The 18,520-nt window shown below is 40.9% G+C and overlaps 1 protein-coding gene across 1 annotated transcript; it reads right to left on the reverse strand.

Annotated features, from left to right (window-relative positions):
• Positions 1-181: 181 nt before the first annotated feature.
• On the reverse strand, positions 182-16,939 carry slc23a4 (solute carrier family 23 member 4). The gene is made up of 12 exons (XM_020639793.3): positions 16,781-16,939; positions 14,893-15,033; positions 14,371-14,528; positions 8,425-8,584; positions 5,791-5,972; positions 5,254-5,374; positions 3,867-4,023; positions 3,521-3,774; positions 2,234-2,398; positions 2,031-2,139; positions 1,839-1,934; positions 182-444 (listed from the first exon to the last, which is right to left on the reverse strand). Exons 1-12 carry the CDS (start codon positions 16,826-16,828, stop codon positions 191-193), a joined length of 1,845 nt encoding a protein of 614 aa, XP_020495449.2. The 5' UTR covers positions 16,829-16,939; the 3' UTR covers positions 182-190.
• Positions 16,940-18,520: the final 1,581 nt, after the last annotated feature.

Raw genomic sequence — 18,520 nt, forward strand, 5'->3', positions numbered from 1 at the left:
AAGTCCATATATCAACAGATCTAATGCAAGCTGTTATTTGCAGACGTCACCTCATGTGAAATACTTTGCACCACGTTTCTACAGTACAGTGTCTTTGACGATGAACAGGAGGTCCAAACTAAGCTGCCTATTACTGTATGGTTTGGGGGAAGAAAATCCTCAAAATGCCACGCTGAGGAGAGAACACCTCTCAAAGAGTGACTCCGATGATGAGCTGTGGAGGCTCCGGATGTCCTAGGGGCCGCTTAGACTCCAGGGCGTCGCTCTCCAGCGAGGTGGACACACCAGGAGGAAGGAAAGGTACAAAGCGGAGCCAGGAGGACGAAGACGAGTAAGAACTAAGGCCGAAGGGAAGGTTGTAGACCTCTCCGCTCTCCAGAGTGTTGCTGGAGTCGTCCTCGTGAGCCTTGTTCCAGGCCAGGATGCCTCGTTCATGCTTTGATCCTGTTGGACATGTGTAAAATGGGTTAAAGCATACCATGGGAGGATACCTAGAGGGCCTCTTAGTTTGAAATGCTTTTGTCAATTTTAAACTGCTTTAAAATAAAGTTGAACATTCAGTATTTTTGCAGTCTCTACAAACTACTTTGCAAAGAGCTAAAAAAAAGCATAATGTTGCTTTAAAGCTAGAATATGTAAATGTTCAGCATAAAAATTGCCGTTACAAAGGTTGATTCAATAGCACAATGTCTTTAAAGGAAGAATATGCAATTTTTAGATCCAGTAGATGTCGCCCTTTAGCACCAGCATTAAAACCAAAAAAGACAACAAACTGCTGTCTTTTCTGAAGCCTCTGCTCTCACCTCCAACACACCTCCAACCCCCCTCTGAGTTATCAATTAGAACGCACCATAATTAAGCACAAATAAGCAAAATTGTCCACCGCTTGCGTACAGCTTTACAGCACTAGTTTATACAGCATCCTTTTGAAAAGTTTGATAAAGCAGCCAGTTAGCTCGTCTCTGTATAGTTTGATACAACGGCTGAGACTAGAGGAAGAGGACAGTGACTGATGAAGCTAAGAACAGAAAAAGAGAAAGAGTGACCGAGCAGGAAGCAGAGTGTACATCCCTGCAGATATTATACAGATGGTCTCATGTTTAGCAGCTTTACCAGCTACAGAAGGTCATCTATCTAACCAAAGTAACATCTCAAGTTTCATACAAATAACCAATGAATCCATTTTACACCAAAACATTGACAATGGGCTGTAAATGCTAGCAGAGTCAGATTTGTGCTAAATACAGTATTTTTACAGTCAACATCGTTGATTGGCTTCTCACAAAAACTCTCCCCTCTGATTGTCAACAAATGAATGTTGTCTATGAGGGGGAGGCGTAACAGCAGTGTGTGTTTACGGCAGTGTAGTTACACTCAGAAACCTTCGGTGGGCACCAAAGCACACCAAACCAAATTTCAACATATTGGTGCTTTACGACAACAGGAATATAAAACAAATTTTAAAACATGTGTTGCTGAATCTTTGCTAACTCTAGACCTAAATTTGAATGGATGATGTCTCATAACGGTGACCCTACTTCTAAAAATGAATAAACTAAATTATTAACCATGCCCAAGATATTGCATGCATCAATTGTCCCTTAAACTGTTATGATTATCGCTCCTAACAATTACTACTAAACCTCTCAAATTTCTCTTTATTGACTCATCACATGATGTTCCTGCTGGATCCATGGACAAAGTGCAAAGATTGTGAATTGCATCTTTTCGTAAATCTGATTAGATGATTACTTTGGTGATGTAAAAGTTTAAAAACAAAGGTTGATACTAATAAATTAAATAAACTTATTATAACTCAGTGAAATATGAAACAATACCTGGAATTGTGTTGTCCAGTATGAAGCCAAAGAAACCTCCCACAAACATGCTGGTGGTCAGGAGAACTTGCAGCACCTGGTCCAGTTCAACCACACCTGTGATCACAACACAATTAAATAAGTCAGAACTCTTTAAAATAATAAACTCGTAAATATGATGCATTGGAGAATATATATTCATGTTTCATGCACCTGTAGCGATAGCTTGTTGATTCTTTAATATCCAGTTGGGAATGACGAGACCGGAGAACATGGAGAAGCCAAAAATGAAGATGTTTCGAGATGAATTCATATCGGCATACTGCAAATGAGGGGAGAAAAAAAGAAGAGAAAATATAAGCGCTTTTTTGTAGTCAATGTTGAAAAAATGGCCTTAATGGTTTTAAAGCGTGTACCTGCAGATTAGAAACTCCTGCAGCAGATATGACTCCAAACATTACCAGGAACATCCCTCCGACCACAGGGGAGGGGATCGTGGTGAATATAGCACCCACTTTACCGAACAAACCCATGATCACCATCAAGACTCCACCGGCCACGATCACCATGCGACTGCCAACCTGTCACGAGAAAATAGAAGAGAAAAATGTAAGTTTTCAAACTCTATCAACTAACGAAAAAGGTAGAAGAATTCATGCTTAGCTGCCATTGGCTGTACAAAACATGGATGTCGTAGTCTCAGTGACGTAAGCCATTTGTTTCTCATGAGGCAGGTTTTTTTGTTTTTATAGGAAAGGACAGCTGAAGAGAGATAGGAAATGCTGGAAAGAGAGAGTGGGGGGATGACATGCAGCAAAGGGCCGAGGCCGGATTCGAACCCAAGGCCACTGCAACAAGGACTGCAGCCTCTGTACATGGGGCATGCATCATAACTACCAGGTGAACTGGTATCCCCTTAAAGACGTGTTTTAAAGCTGAATGATGGCAGTCACCAAATTTGTAATGATATCTCGGCCTGACTTTGAGTCAAAGAAATAACAGACAGAGAGATGGAGTTAGGGCGGGCCTTTAGCCTCCTAGAAAATAGCTACAACCCGCCAACCTGTCGGTCAACTCACCATCGCCACTGGTTATGCAAATTTTGTGAATAACTCTTAGGCTTCATAAAATTAAAACAGTTAAGTTTTTGTTTTTTTTTCAACTCTCAACCCCTGTACAGTGTGTACCTGTAAAGAAATAAGCAACTATTACCAAATGTGTCATTTGAACCATGTTTGATTCTGCTGTAAAAATTGTTATTTTAAAATTTGACCTAATGGGGATTAATTTGCTTTTGTAGCCAGCCTCAAGTGGACACTAAATGAACTGCAGTTCTTTGCAATTCTGCATTGGCTTCATTTTTTTAAAGGTTGGAGCTTATTAGCTGAAAATGTTCTGTTTCATTTGTTTTTCTTCTTGTTTGTACTCTGTATGTCTCTAGCTCTGTCTTTACCTCTATCCCCTCTCCAAACCAAACTCAGTCTCAGCAGATGGCAACATGAGTCTGGTTCTGTCAATGGAAGTTTTTTCTTAGCGATGTAACTTTGCTAAATGTTTCAAAGTGCTGTGCTCATGCTGGATTAATGTAAGGTCTCTGTAAATTAAATAACAAAGAGTACGGTCTAGATCTGCTCTATTTGTAAAGTGGCTTGAGATAACTTTTAATTGATACTAATTGATTGTTACACAGAGGTCCATCTTACCTTTGTAATACCGAGGGCTCCGACATTCTCGCTGTATGAGGTGGTACCATTCCCAGTTCCCCAGGCTCCAGCCAGCAGACAGCCCAGTCCTTCAATCCCAATACCCCTGTTGATAGCATGTTTAGGGGGAGGTGGAGCCCCAGAAAGTCTGGCACAAGCATGGTAGTCTCCTACTGACTCTACCATGGAGGAAATCACACCAGCCAGGATGCCAACCACCCCTGCCAGGCTCACAGTCGGGACCCCCCACTGACCTGAGATTGGATTCAAAGAATGACATAGAAGTTACAGCCTAGCTATGTTATTTCCTTTATCATTTATTGATAGAAAAGAGGCCCCAAGTTACCTGGGTAAGGAAAGGTGAACCAGGGGGCTTGGCCCATAACGTCTCCCTTTAGATCAGTGCGAGCTCTGTAACCATACTGGTCTGGATCAGTAGGAAACACATTGTATATTGTCAAAATGTAGCACACGAGCCAAGACAAGCTGACACCGAGCAATACCTGAGGATATGAAGAAAAAAACAACTTTCTTGTCTTGTTGTCTAAAGAAATAATGAATGATAATAACATACACTGATCAGATCAAGGACAAAATCAGATGTAACATTATGACCACCTGTCTATCAAATGCAATCCAATACAGTTGCTCTGGCAAAATTTTGACTTTTTGAAGTGACATTTTCAGATTTTGTTGGCAAGGTCAAAAAGATGGTAAGGGGCGAATATTAAGGAGACTTTTTAAATTGCACCTGACACTGAGGTGCCCTCTTAAGGAAGGTACAGAGCAGGCTGTTCTTCCTGAGGAGACTCAGACCGTTCAGTATCTGCAACAGACTCCTGAAGACCTTCTAGAAGTCTGTGGTGGCCTGTGCATGTGCACTCTTCCTTGCTGTGCTGGCGGGGTGGCATCAAGACTGAGTGAGGCAAGCTCATTCAACAAGCTAGTGAGAACAGCACTCTCTGTGTTTGGACTGGAACTGGACGGCTTGGATCCAGTGGGAGAGAAGGGGAATGAAGGACACAGCCATCCCTTTCACCCTCTCCATGATGAGCTCTGGCAGGCATTTTCCCCAGGTGCTAAACTTAAAGCCGACCACCATCAGACTGTCCAACAGCAGTGGGACTTTTAGTCTGTCTTCATCATGAACACTGACATTCCCCACAGTAGTTATCACAAGTGCTATACCCAGGACTCTTATCACTTTCACCCAGGACTTAATGTCACTTCTATGCACACTGCTGTTCACATGACTCTGCTGCTACTAATCATACCATGTCCACTTATCTCAAACGTTGTCACTTTATCTCATAACCGATCATTTTAACTTTAACCTGCCACTGCCACAACATGACTGGATGTCCTGTAAGTTATTTTATACTTACTAGTTAATGGTTGTAAATGCATTATATTTGTATTTCTTCCCATCTATTCTTGGTTTAATTTGTACTCATACAGTATGCACGCTCTTCTTCTTGTCTTTTTTTTTTTACTGCTGCAACACTTGAATTTCCCCTCTGGGGATCAACAAAGGATTATCTTCTCTAATATAATGCACTTGAGTACACCACCATGACCTCAACAATAACTATGAAGTACAATCAACACCTTTGATACCACGTCAAGTGTAATTTATACCAGAGCCATTGTATTTGATTGCATTTGACTGCACAGCTGGTTGTGGCGTTATGGCTGATTGGTGTATATAAGACAGACAATTATGTGGTACGTACCGGGAGAATCTGAAAGATGTAGACACGGGAGGTGTGCAGTTTTTTATCTTTGCTGTACATGAGAAAGGGCACGGGGATGTGACGGAGGTACTGTGAGAACAGGATGATCAGTGCTGTGGTCCTGTGTGGGAAAGAGACAAAGACATGGATTGAAATTTAAAGAAACGTCAGCATTAAATCGAAGTAGGAATTAGCAGAGCAGGCTAAGTCGAGGTCTAATCAACAACATTTGAATTTTTAATAGGCTTTCCTACCCACAGAAATTGTTGCTTTGCTAGATTTTTTCATTATTATTAAAACTTGACTGTACTTTAGGCTCAAGAGGTTTAAGTTGATTGAACGTAAGTACATACAGTGTATACAGTGGTTCTGTATAAGCCACGTTTGTTTGGCAAGAATGCATTAAACTTAAAAAGAACACAGAGCTCTCAGTTTCACATCTTTATGTAACATGGTCCAAACATCCAACCTGTTAAGTACTCTGTAGCAGAACAACCTCAAACTCTGGAAAGACATTGTCTAGGAATTTTTACCCACATGGCGGAGATGCCCCAGTGGTATCCAGCACTGGTACCAGCTGAGTCAAACAGGGAGAGTCCGATGAGAGCGATGGTGGGAGCGATGGTGAGGGGACCAATGAAGCGCATGAAGAGGCCAATGAGGCCGGAGAAGCCGACAAACACCTGGAACAGTGAGCCAACCATGATGGACCCCTGTAGCTAAAGACAGACACAAGAAATATAGCATTTAGTCCAAACAGGTCAAGTCATATTCATTACTCTTTGAACTTCTTCATGTATGTTTTTTAACAGGACTTGACGGAGCTCTGAAGCAAGAGTTTAAAGGTGCAAAGGGACTCTGCAGATCAAATGGAGTTCTGTAGTTTGTTCCACCGATGGGATACAGAGTATAGCTGTAAGTTCAGTATGTGTAATACTATGTCTTTAACTCTACCTGGATGGGGTCTTATCACAGGGCACTCCCAGAAAATACTATACAGCCAAAAAGGCCAGTGGTTTGTGAGCAACCAAGTCTCTCTTTCCCCACAAACCTGTTTTTATGCATATGGTTTGAGAAGACCAGTGGATTAAGAAGAGCCAAATGTCAGTTTTAAATCAATTTTGTGTCAGGAAGTTATGGGCAACCTTTGACATCCTGGAATGAAACAGCAGCTGGAAAGTCTGAGAGCTGTGTTATTTTAGCAAAAATAAAGCTGTGGGACAGGTACTTTGTGATGAGGGGACCCTGTGGGAGCAGAGAGAAAAGGAAGAGGCACAAGAACAGAGCCCTGAGGGACCCCACATGTTAAGGGCAGATTATGAAAAAATACTCCTCACAACTTCTGTTTTTTAAGGTTTGAATGCTGACCCCCTGGCCCCCACTGTTCAAGCCAGACAATAATCAGATTGTAGTATTAATAAAATACATACTGTACATACAGCCCCCATTGTGTGCTGCTAATAACAAATCATTAAAAAGTTTAAAAAGAGCTGATTTATTACTGCGCTGCTTATTAACACCTGATTAAAAAGCTTTGTAATTTTTCTGGCCACCCCCCTTGTTACAAAGGAATTCAAATAAATTAAAAAATAATATGTACTTGTCACACTTTTGTTCCCTGTGCAAATACACCTAATCAGCTGTTCTCAAAATGAAAAACATTTTTCCTGTAGACCTTGTGGCTAATTGTTTCAAAGAGAGTCCTAACATCGGGTGAGCATATCATCTAACCTCCAAATCTGGACACTTTAATTTGACCACAAACTCACATGTATCGATAGATCGGTGACCTGCACTGGTCACGCAAGCTGGTGGGTAAAGGTATCCACCTGAGCAACACGTTTAAGTTGGTTGTCAGTGGCGTTTGCCTCACTGAAGTAGATCAGATCTACATAGCGTTTGTGTTTGCTCGTTTTAATAAGGCTTTGCATGTCAGCATTTCCAACGTGGGCGACTGAAAATGGATACTTTCAAAAAGAAGCATCTTCATTGGCTGGTACTTTTTGAAGGAAGACGTGACTCTCATGGTGCTCTTTGGAAAATACAGACTTCCTTTTCGACATGGCAGCTAGCCTACCAGTCGTCACTCAGCAGGTCCTGTTAGCATGATAAGCTAGGCTAGCTAAGCAATGACCACAATCCTGAGATTGATTGACATATGTAATCAGTGTTGAACTTTGACTTGTGGTGCATTAGTAATTTTCTATTTGTTTAAACCGCAACAACCTCTGCAACGGCATTGATTGACATACAGACAAATCAATGTTACAAGCATGGTGTATTGTTTTGGTTGGTTTTAAACCGGGACAGGGACTGTTCCAAACTGGTACACATGTGTGTTTTAGAGGTATTTGTGGGGACTCGGGACACAGAGCATGAAAACCGGACAGTCCCAGCAAATCGGGACATATGATCACCCTATCCAAACGACACGAGGGCATCCCGATATTTTGTTGTATCACACAGGAGACGTACAAGTGTGTATGACTGGATGTGTGTTGGACCTCAAGAAGAATACCCCCCATGCTGGTGCTAATGCTAATAAAGAAAGAAAAAGAAAATACGCCTGAGATGGGTTAGTGTCCTTATAAGCAATGTAGCGATTTGCTAAAATCTGACTGTTTTGTTGCCTGGCGTCACTGGTTCCATCTTCAGTCAACAGGTTGACTCGTGTGGAGGGGATAGACTCAAAGGCCAGTGATATGATATTAACCTAAGTTTATGTTATTGCTGTGATGCTCCGTGTAAGCAAAGCATAACATAATAAGTCATAACATAATAAGCAAAGCATGACTTTTCAATGCTTTTCCATCTTAAAAAAGGAGTTAGTTTCAAAGTGGATAATAGTACAACAACCTTCAAAAGTTAGAAAAGTGTCTCTTCCTTCCAAAGATCGCGCCGGTCGCCTGTTTGTAGCTCTTTGTAAGTTTGACAGCAGGTCGCAGTTCTTTTGAGAAGTGAGTGCGTACAGCTTTACATCCCCAGCCAGTTAGACCCATGAATCATGTATTATTGATCAAACTTCTACACTTTAAACCCCCCAGCTCTGATTAAGTAATGCTCCAACACAAACTTGTTTCAACAACCATGAAACCTGATTGTGTTTGAGCTCTAAACCAAAGCTCAGTGAGTCAGTAAGTTGTGATTAGAAACATCACATGGTGTACTTACTGCTCTCATGCGACTCTGCCACACTTCTATGAACTCAGGGGAGGACGTGTTGACCAGGCTCGCATTTTGCGTCCAAGCAGGACATGTCCACTCCGGCATGGAGAGCATTGCCATGGACGGTAACAGCAATGTGAATGTGCCACCTTGGAGAATGGGCAGTCTGGAAATAAAAGTTAAAACACAGGTGTCAAGAGGTAAGAAAAATGAGCAAGACAGACATCATGTGACATCAAAGTTTTTCTAGGCAGTGTCATACATCATCAGTTCGATAAAAAACAGCTTGGAGCGACAGGTGAAACATAAAACTATTTGTACTTTTAACCAGCTGTGTATCATCATACAATATATATAGTATGTTTCACTCTTCTCAGTGTTAACTGCAAGGAAAGCTCCCTGTACTTCCACATTGTCTCTGTGCCCGCCCAAAGAGAGTCGCTTCTAGAGAGGGGCGGTACTTCATATCCAAGATTGACTGCTAATTTTGGTAAGAAATGACCCAATATTGGGCGCCCAGACCAGCCTGTCTGGCACTAACAACCATGCCACGTTCAAAGTCACTTAAATCACCTTTTGTCCCCGTTCTGGTGCTCGGTTTGAACTTCAAAAGATAGTCTTGACCATGTCCACATTCCTAAATACATTTAGTTGCTGCCATGTGATACGCTGATTAAATATTTGCAAAAACAAGCAGATGACAAAGTACCTAATAAGAGGCTGGTGAGTGTACGTTACCATGATATCCAAACAGTTATGAATATAGTTATATTTTTACTTGTATCATATTGATCAGAAAGAAGTTAAAAATTCCTGAATCCTGGCAACCTTAAATAACTATAAATACTGTATGCGTTAAGTTGGTGAGAACACACATTGGAATAACATGGCAGAGAGCAGTGTTACTGTGGGCATAGAGGAAGACAGTTTTAATACTGTGATGTTGGAGTCATACATTCAGGGCCGATTGTAGGAGTCAGAATACATGTAGAGTGCTGAGGAATTACGGCGTGCAAAGGAGCAAGAGGACCCACACCAGCAGCTAAGGAATGGTAAATGGACTTGTGGACTCGTATTCTGACTACTCCCACCGCTTACAACGCAGCTCACACCTACACATTCACAGTAGGAAGAGGCTGCTGTGTAAAGAGTCCATCAGTATTAACTAATCCAATCATACACAGACACTAATTTAGCTCCCACTGACAATGGGAGCAAAGTGAGTTAAATGTCGTAGAATGTCTCTCCCACCCCAGATGTGACAAATGAGGTTCTTTACTTGGGTATCAAAATTAATGCTTCCCTATCAACTATAGCCAAAACAAATTACTCTTTAGGTTTGAAAGAAATAGAGGAAGATATTAAAAGATGGAGACATCTGCCAGCATCAGTCCCAGCCCATATATTGGTTATCAAAATCAACGTCTTACCCAGAGTTTATTTCGTTAGCTCAATGATCCCCCTTGCACCTCCAACAGGATATTGGCAAAAACTGGACTCATTATTACGATCCTATATTTGGAATGGTAAAAGACCTAGTATAAAGTGGTCAGCTCTTCAATTCAGAAAATCAGATGGGGGATGGGCATGTCCAATTTTAAAATGTATCACCGGGCATTTGTGTTGAGGAGTTTCAGCAGTCGGATGGAAGAAGATAAAAAGTCAGCTTGGAAGCAGGTGGAACAAGAGTTAATAGAGCCGATAAGATTAAAGGATTTTCTCCTTATAGGTATGTCTACCAAGAGGTGTGGTTTATACTATGTTCCGATTTTAACTCATATGCTACAGGTGTTTAAAGCAGCAGAAAAGTTCTTCAATTTTAAAAGTGTATGATGTAAGTCATCTCCAATATGGAAAAATAATCACCTTCTAACTGGGGGAAAGCCATTCACCAATAAAAGCTGGGAGGATAAAGGTATTACGACTCTTCAAGATATTAATGGAGCAAATAATATCCGTAACTTTCAAGAGCTTGTCTCTCAATATGATATTGATAAGCACTCTCTTTTCTTCTACTTCAGAGTCAGCCTGTAAAGCCTACAAGGTTCCCTGGGGGTCGGATTTAAAAGACTATCCTATTTTAAGTTGGATAAAGAGTGCCCCAAAACGGATAGTGTCATATATCTATGATAAATTAACCTCCCAGAAATATATGTCCACATCAGGAATGAAAGCTTGGGACAGGGATATATCCGGATTGGGACAAGAATTAGACTGGGATGCAATTTGGGTAAATGTTACTGGTGCTTCGAAAAACCCAAATCAGCTAGAGGGATAGCTGGGTTTAACATTCAATAAATTCGCTAGGCTGGATGGTGTTTCAATAAAAAATGAATGATAAAAAAAAATGTTGCTGTCGGTGTTTTCTGCTCTCTCAGTTTTTAAAAGTTACTTATCAAACCTCTCCACCCAAAGATCACCTGTTGTGATAATGGAACCTATAGGGATTAAGCTAAACGATGTTACAAAGCAGCAGGCAGGTCAGAGTGAGTAACCATGGTGACTGTCTGTCTGTCAATCAACAATGTCCCGCCCCCTCTATGAATTAAACTCTTCTGTCAGTAAAACTTACTTTGATCATTTGTCACAGAATGAACACATTCTGTATTATGTTTGATTATATATAAACTAAACTCAATTATGTCATAAAAAACAACAAAGGCTGCAGAGCCTGCATAAAGCTCCAGCTGTAGGAATTCTGCAGGGCTATAATAGAACAGAAACACAAGAACTCGAAGTCTACCTCTAGTTGAGAGACAACCGCCTCTACCACTGAGCCGCCCCAACAGGAAGTAGGGAAGGAACCGGCTCAAGCTGAGAAAGCCGGTTGTGCCGCTGTGGTACAGTTCTTGTGCATCAATGGAAACTTAGAATGGAGTCGTTGTACTGCAGCACATTTCTCTGTGTAGATTTTGACAAAAAACATTGTCTTTTCATTTTCTGACATGTTACCAAATGGAAACCCACTTTTTTTAAATGTACATTTAATCACTAGCCTATCTGTTAGTACGAATTTTCATGAAATTGATTAATCTTGGTAACTTCGTGAAATGTATTATTCAAGTCTGTCTACCACGTGTTAACACTCCTACCTTTAGGTGTCTGAAGCTGTAACCTTATATGAGTGAAGCACCTAAGTAGTAGCAGATCTATGTTTGGATAGGAGCCAACTATATGTTGTCAGCAACTGTTTGCTAGACAGAGAGTCTACAGCTGTTACGTATACAAATCAGTGTCACGTCATCTTTATTGTTTTATGGTGATGCACCCAAATGGAAAGGAATTTGTGGGTTGCACCTTTTTGACAGAATATAAGCAGCACTGTGAACACTGTTACTTTGTCAGCACTTTGTCAGTCAAGTGATTTGGAAGCGTGCTTGTTTGATGAAGTTGTCTGACCTCGGCCGATTAAATGGTGTTATAATCTCCAGTCTGTTTCACGATTTCTTCATTGGATTTATACAAACAGAAACAACCCCCACTAACACACTCCTATAGAGAACAGCCTGGGAGTAGCTCAGTGCATTCTGGGTGATGAAGTATTTGAACTCTTTGAACTCCAGTTTTTTTCTGGAATATTTCTGGCTTTGTAGCACCAATTATTTAAACAAATTCACCTTTCTACTGGATAGACTGTCTAAGATATTACAAGTCTGTCTTCCCAGCTGCAAATGTCTCCTTTAAGAAATTAAACTAAAAGTTTAAATTTGCTTGGCTTTAGTGCAGCTACTGGAAGTCCACCTAAAAAGTCTCTAACTGTATACACAGTGTCTTTGACAAACATATGATGAAATGGTTCATTTAAATCATGTGAGGATGGAGAGACTAATCCTCTAATTTAGACTGATTGCAGTCTAGAAGTTAACAAAGTTAAGGTCATCTGCTGCGTTATAAACCTCATTACACTGCTCACTTCACTGTCTGCAGTTCACATCAGGCTGCAGCAGAAGCAGAACTTAAACATGCGTGATGCAAAATGCACAACAGGGGTCTACATGCACAGTGAGCAAGAAGAGAAGACCCTCTAGAGTCAAGGGAATAACAAAGATAAATGGAGAGCAACTATGTCTGAGGAGAGTTTTAAATGTTGTCTTCCCAAATGACCCCGTTTATAAGAGTCGTTTTCTTTTGGCTTCTGTTGCCATTAAAGTCACTGATTGTTTTCTTAAAGCTGACCTCCAGGTATTTGGAGAAAAGACAAGAAAGCAGCAGTGGTGCTAAAGCAGGTGAATGTGGATTTAACAAGAACTACATTCCAAACATAATAAGATGGAAATTCCTCCACTAATCCTGCTGTGACACAAATATTAAGTCAGGCTGAGTCTGCACAGTACATGTTCAGAGCAACAGGCCATGCTTTAAGGTTGAAGTTCTCCAAAAGTAAATCAGTCATTTCAAGACTTCTGTGTGCATGTCATTGCACTAAATGAGATTCAGCAGTGAGAGGAGAGTTTATATTTGGCTGCAGCAACAGAGAAGAAGAAGCACTGTCCTGGTTTAATATGTATCCTAAAGAATCCCCTCAAATGTCATTATACTGAGTATTGTTTTTGGTACTTTTTGGTATGGTGTTTTCACACTTGTGGATCGTTTGCTCTGGTCTGAATCATGAAACAGTTTGTTCCATTGCTGCATAATTACCCTAAGTTTGGTTTGTGTTCACACGCGCCAAAATGTGTGATGAGCAAGGAAATGCTCTCTGATTGGTCTGAACTTTTTGCGGGAAAAATCACAGAAGTAAACAAAGACTAGCCGTCTCCTGATTGGCTGTGGCTGCTCCAAAAACACTTTACAATTTCTAAAAGGACAGATGACTACACGGATTGAAGTCGGCTCTGCTCATCAGTTTTTAAATAGTTTGCATTTATCACAGAAGGCAAACGATACAGTTTGAAAATGAGACGCAACTGCTGTTGTTCTGGAGTCGCCTTATTTAGACAGTTCAGGAGAAGGTGCACGTTACTCCTCCTGGACCCTGACCTGCTCATCCACCCAAACTGTTTCTGAAGACCCGTCAGGTCTGCCTGTGGTCTTTAACACATGTTCAGTGATGATGATCAGAGAGGATTCTGGCTACGCTAGCTGGCTAAATCCAAAAAAACGCACTACTTCCTGCAGTTTGGTCAGAACGAGTTGGGTTAAAACAACAAACTAACCGCACCAGAGTCAGACAAACAGCTGACTGAGACCAGCCTTTTCAAGCAGTCTCTGTACAGTTACTAACCTACCTAACCCTAACCCGGTCCGCACCAGGGTTTGATTGACAGCTTTCACACCTTGACAAACAGACTGGAGTTTGTCTGAGCCTAACAGGTTAAGTGTGAAAGCGCCTTTAAATATTTAACACATGATCAAGTAAAAAAAAAACTGTAATATTTGTAAGCATCTTAAAATTCACTTCTACATTCACGCCGATAATCCTTTAAATAGAAGCGGTGCCCACACTAACAGTAAAATATTTTATTGTTCATGGTCAATGCTGCGCAGCGATTACTCTGGCAGAACTCCTTCTTCAAAAGGAGTTAAGAGGCAAAGCTGAGAGTTGTTATTGTTCTGCTTTTTAATCAGAGGGAGCAGCATGGTTAATTCCACTTTAATGCACCCTGCTGTGCAGCTGCACGCGGTAATTAAGAAATAAAGCAACAGAAAAGAGAAAAGGGGGGGGGGGGACACTGAGCAGCTCTTATTGAGATTATAAATCACATCTGTAGTCCTCAACATCTCTGTCCAACAAAACAGTGGTGCTTCTAGAGTCTGTTGGGTCTCTAGGCAAACATTCACAGGCTGCCCCTCTAACCAGTCTTCATCAACATTATGTTACTACTGTCATTGAAAAATCTGAACATTTGAGTCCCTTCTGTGATTAACAGGTGGCCCCCTACTGGCCAGGGGGTAAAACAAGCAGCTCCTCAGTTATTCAAAAATGTCCCTGCTCATCCTCTCATTTCCTACCTTATGCCAAAGGTGACCTGCAACAGAGTGCACAGACCAGAGACGAAGAAGATGGTGCTGATGAGGTGGCTTTGTGTGAGGCCGTCATGATGCAGACACAAGCCCTGAGACAAGATTAACGGGATGGCAACGATACCCCCGAATGCAGTCAAACAGTGCTGAAACAGGGAACACAGAGGGGTGTTGAGAGATACAAACATACAGAAACACTGTATGTTTGATGAATACATGCACAAACTTTAAAGGGTTATGATGTGGAAAGTAGCAGGCTAGTGTTTGCTTACATAGCTGCTGAATGCAGAAACCAAACTTTCACTGACTTTACATCTCAACTGTGTCTGAAGTGAATTTCACGTCTAAGTAAAACCAAGTCTAACTAAGCATGAGGAAAACACGCTGTCATGTGACGCTGCGATCATGTTTGCATTGCACCAGAAAGTCAACAGGCTCAAATCAGGAAATAACAGCACGCTCATTTACAGAACGTGACCTTGCAAAGCCCTCTCAGCCCAGAAGACGTACCTGGATGCCCAGAAGGATGCACAGGTACCAGGGAGGAACGTCCGTCACGCAGTACGCTAACTTGTTGCTGTCTCCATGCAGCGACGAGTCCGATGCTTCTCCATGTTTTGTGTCAGGAAGATCACAGAAACGCTTTTCAAGCTTCAAATACAAAGAGGTCAGTTAGATATATATGGAGACGTTTCCCTGCAGATTGTGCTTCACTGTCATTTTCATTGTAACTTTTTTTTACACAAGTCGTGTCTCCAACTCGACACACAACTTTCTTAATCTTGACACTTCCTGGTAAGGTCTCGGGACTTTCTAGAAGCCGTAGCAATCTAAAGAATTGTAAGAGAATTAATTTCCCTTTATCAGATGTGTGGGGCAGGATTAGAAAAGGTCACAGTCAGATGACTTACAAATACTTACATTGGGACAAACTGACATGTTGCAGTTCTTTTCTCTGCACAAATACATCACGTTTAAAAAAGCTGCTACTTTTTCTTACAAAGGTCACTACACATACTGCAAATCTTACCAAGTATGATAACCTATTCTTTAATATAAAGACTGAAGATTGTCATGTTTTAAGTGTAAATGGATTATTTGGTGCTTTTGATCAAGATGCTGTCATCATTTAGTTAGTTAATTTAGGTCATCTGGTTTTACCTGGATACAAGACTTATGCCTGGAAAACATCAAATTTAAGGCTGGAAGCAGGAAATAAATCTTATGAGAAGCATCACCTCTGTGATTTACAAGAATCCTTTTTGAAGCTGGTATGACATGTTTTCCTTTTGGTTGCCTATATCTCACACGATCTGACTTTTTCTGATACTCTTAGCGTCTGATATTATGAGTATGTACTTGGATTGGTCACATGTACAATCTGTAAAGAGGAGGCCAACATGTTAAAAAAAAATCCACCTTAATACTGATTGAGAATTTCTGTTTAATCGACTTGTATGATCCTTCGTATGTGTCCTTCAGTTAGGTAGTCGATATTTTACTTATTTTTATCTTTAAATACTCAAATGCTAAAAAAGGTACCCCAAGTTTGTTCTTAAAAAACATATATATAGTACATAAATATAGGCTTGTTTTTGAGGAAACTGAACCTCATTAGATTGATGAATTACAAGTTTCATAAATACATATTCATCTCACCACAACACTGTTGTCTCATTTAGTCTTTTAAACATTAGTCTCTGTTTGTGTTTATTGTTGAAATGTCATGTTCTACTTTTTGTACATAGAGAGCACAGTTCACCAAAGTCAAATTCCTCGTGTGTGTAAACATTCCTCGCCAACTATGCTTATTCTGATTCTGATTCTGAAATGTGTCCTTTTTATTCATATATTAAAAGCATCTATAATTGGACTGCATTGCTTATTAAACTAGAACATTCGCTCCCTGCTCTGGCAGACACATGTTCAGGTTTTAGGTGCTAACATTATCTGATTAAGAAACTTTACTCCTAAGTTTGAGAGTGTAATGTTTTGATTTCAGGTTTCTACTTCAGTTTCTCTGACTGAAAACGTGTTCGGCTCGCGGTTTTATAACTTGATTTTAAGGCATGCTGGAGCAAGAATGTGCACAAGTAAATACATTACCATGAGGATACTTCATGATTAACTGAGCACCACATCTAGTCTCTGAACAGCTACACAGCATGCTTTATCCAGTCCAGTGATAATCCAGCCACTCATATTTCTACATTAATCTGCATGGTTTCACATTCCTAACTGTTGAAAAGTTAATCTCCAGTTTATCAGAGGGAGAAATGTTGTAATGTGAGAGTCTGGTTCGAGAACAACACGATCAGGTTAAAGCTTCACAATCATCAGGAGAAGATTCACAAGATTTATGGCACATTTAAAAAAACTAAAAGGTTGAAATACTTACTGTAAATGCATAGTTGCTGACACCATTACTTTCCTTTTCGGGAGCCATGTCGAGGTCAGCCTATAGGCTCAGGTGGTGGTCTTATGAGCTCGAAAAAAAAAACACAACAGAAAAGTAGAAAAAATAAACATTTATGGAAGGGGAGGGAACACATCAAGAGAGAGAATGGAGAGGGCTGGGAGGGGGGAGTTTACGGGAGGGGAAGGACTAAGAAGGAGCAGACACGAGACTGCTGCGCCTGTTGATTGAAATGAGTCCCACCAGCAGCTCATGTGAACCCAATTACAACAGTTACAGCAGCTGATCAGGCAGCGTCCAGCAGGCTCTCCATGTCAGGGTACGACATTTTCTGTCTCTCTCTGTCGTCCTCATCGCTACTAATCTCACAGCAGGAGAACTTTATGGAGCCTGTGAGAGCTTAAGAAACAAAATGAAAAGAAATGATAAAAGGACTTCAGCTTGTGTATTTATTTTCTCGTCTTCTGACTACTCAAAGTGCTTTAACATCGCAGGTCACACCTACACATTCACACACTGATGGTAGAGGCTGCTGAGTAAAGAGACCATCAGTATTAACTCATACACAATCATACAATCATGCGCCTCGAAAGATTTCTTAAGAGAGCATTTATTTTTAGCACTGAGAGCAGATCTTCAGTGCAACACTGCGCCTACTGGTTGCTCTGACCTGATGTTTAAGACGAGAAAAGTCAGACATCGTATGGTTGGGTTCATGAATCATGAATAGTTAAAAATCATTCTTGAGAGCATGACTCAGTTATGTCCTGCTTGCTTTTCCTCTATTTTTTTACCAAAAGCAAACTTAATAATAACTATGACATGACGTGGTCAAAGCTTTCAACAGGCGGGTTATTGGTGATGAGTAAATGTTTGGTAAACGTTATTTTCCATGTTCCAATATTTCCCCTAAATTAGATCAATAACATTATTAGTGCCAATGTAGAGGTTTATAGCAGCCCACATCTACTGGAAGAAAGAGAGGGTTTGTAAAGTGGCAGCACAGGAAGCTCTTATTCTCACTCTGTTGGCATCCTTATGTGGGTCATAGGACTGTTCATGTGCATGTCTTGTTTCTGAGTCAGGATCCAGGTCAAACACTGGAGGCTGCAGAAAGAGATAGGAAGTCATGAAACAAACACCTCAGCTTCCAAGACAATGCCACATGTCTGCAGAAGTTTAAAATATTGTTTAACATATTCACACATGCTCAAATCTCCTGAAAACGTCCTTATGTTTGTCAGGATGAGCTGCTTGTGTGAACCCCCCTTGAAAATGTGAAGCAGGGATGAGCTGATGTGAGGACGCAGCAGGAAGTGCCTTTTTTTTGTTTTGTTAAATTTGGGGCTTTTTTTACGCCTTTATTGGAGAAATAGGACGGTGGATATAGAGTTAGAAACCAGGGGGCGAGAGGGTGAGGAATGACACGCGGGGAAGGATCCACAGGTCGCATTTGTACCCAGGCCACCCGCTTGGTGGACCACAGCCTCTATACATAATAACTACTATAGACCATCAGCAGCAGGGAATGTTCAAAGCAATTCACCGTGTGTGGGTGGGGGTGATGACATTCAAGGCGTGATATCCATCCATGTAAGGAAACTGCTTCATTATGTTTTGTGTCAATATGTAATACTCTGACCTTTGGTTGATACCCTGAATATGTCAAACTACACGTAGCATCGATATGAAGGCAAAAACTGTCTCTGTTGCTTCGTCTGC

The sequence above is a fragment of the Labrus bergylta genome, chromosome 7, assembly GCF_963930695.1.
Source record: "Labrus bergylta chromosome 7, fLabBer1.1, whole genome shotgun sequence".
Taxonomy (NCBI): Eukaryota; Metazoa; Chordata; class Actinopteri; order Labriformes; family Labridae; genus Labrus; species Labrus bergylta.

Bases quoted from the DNA above. Each gene is read 5' to 3' on its own strand.
- slc23a4 (XM_020639793.3), bottom strand. From the start codon at position 16,828: ATGGCTCCCGAAAAGGAAAGTAATGGTGTCAGCAACTATGCATTTACA. The intron at 4,024-5,253 runs GTACGTACCACA...TCATATCCTCAG, and splicing joins ACATCTTTCAGATTCTCCCG to GTATTGCTCGGTGTCAGCTT. The intron at 1,935-2,030 runs GTGCATGAAACA...TTGTGATCACAG, and splicing joins TCAACAAGCTATCGCTACAG to GTGTGGTTGAACTGGACCAG.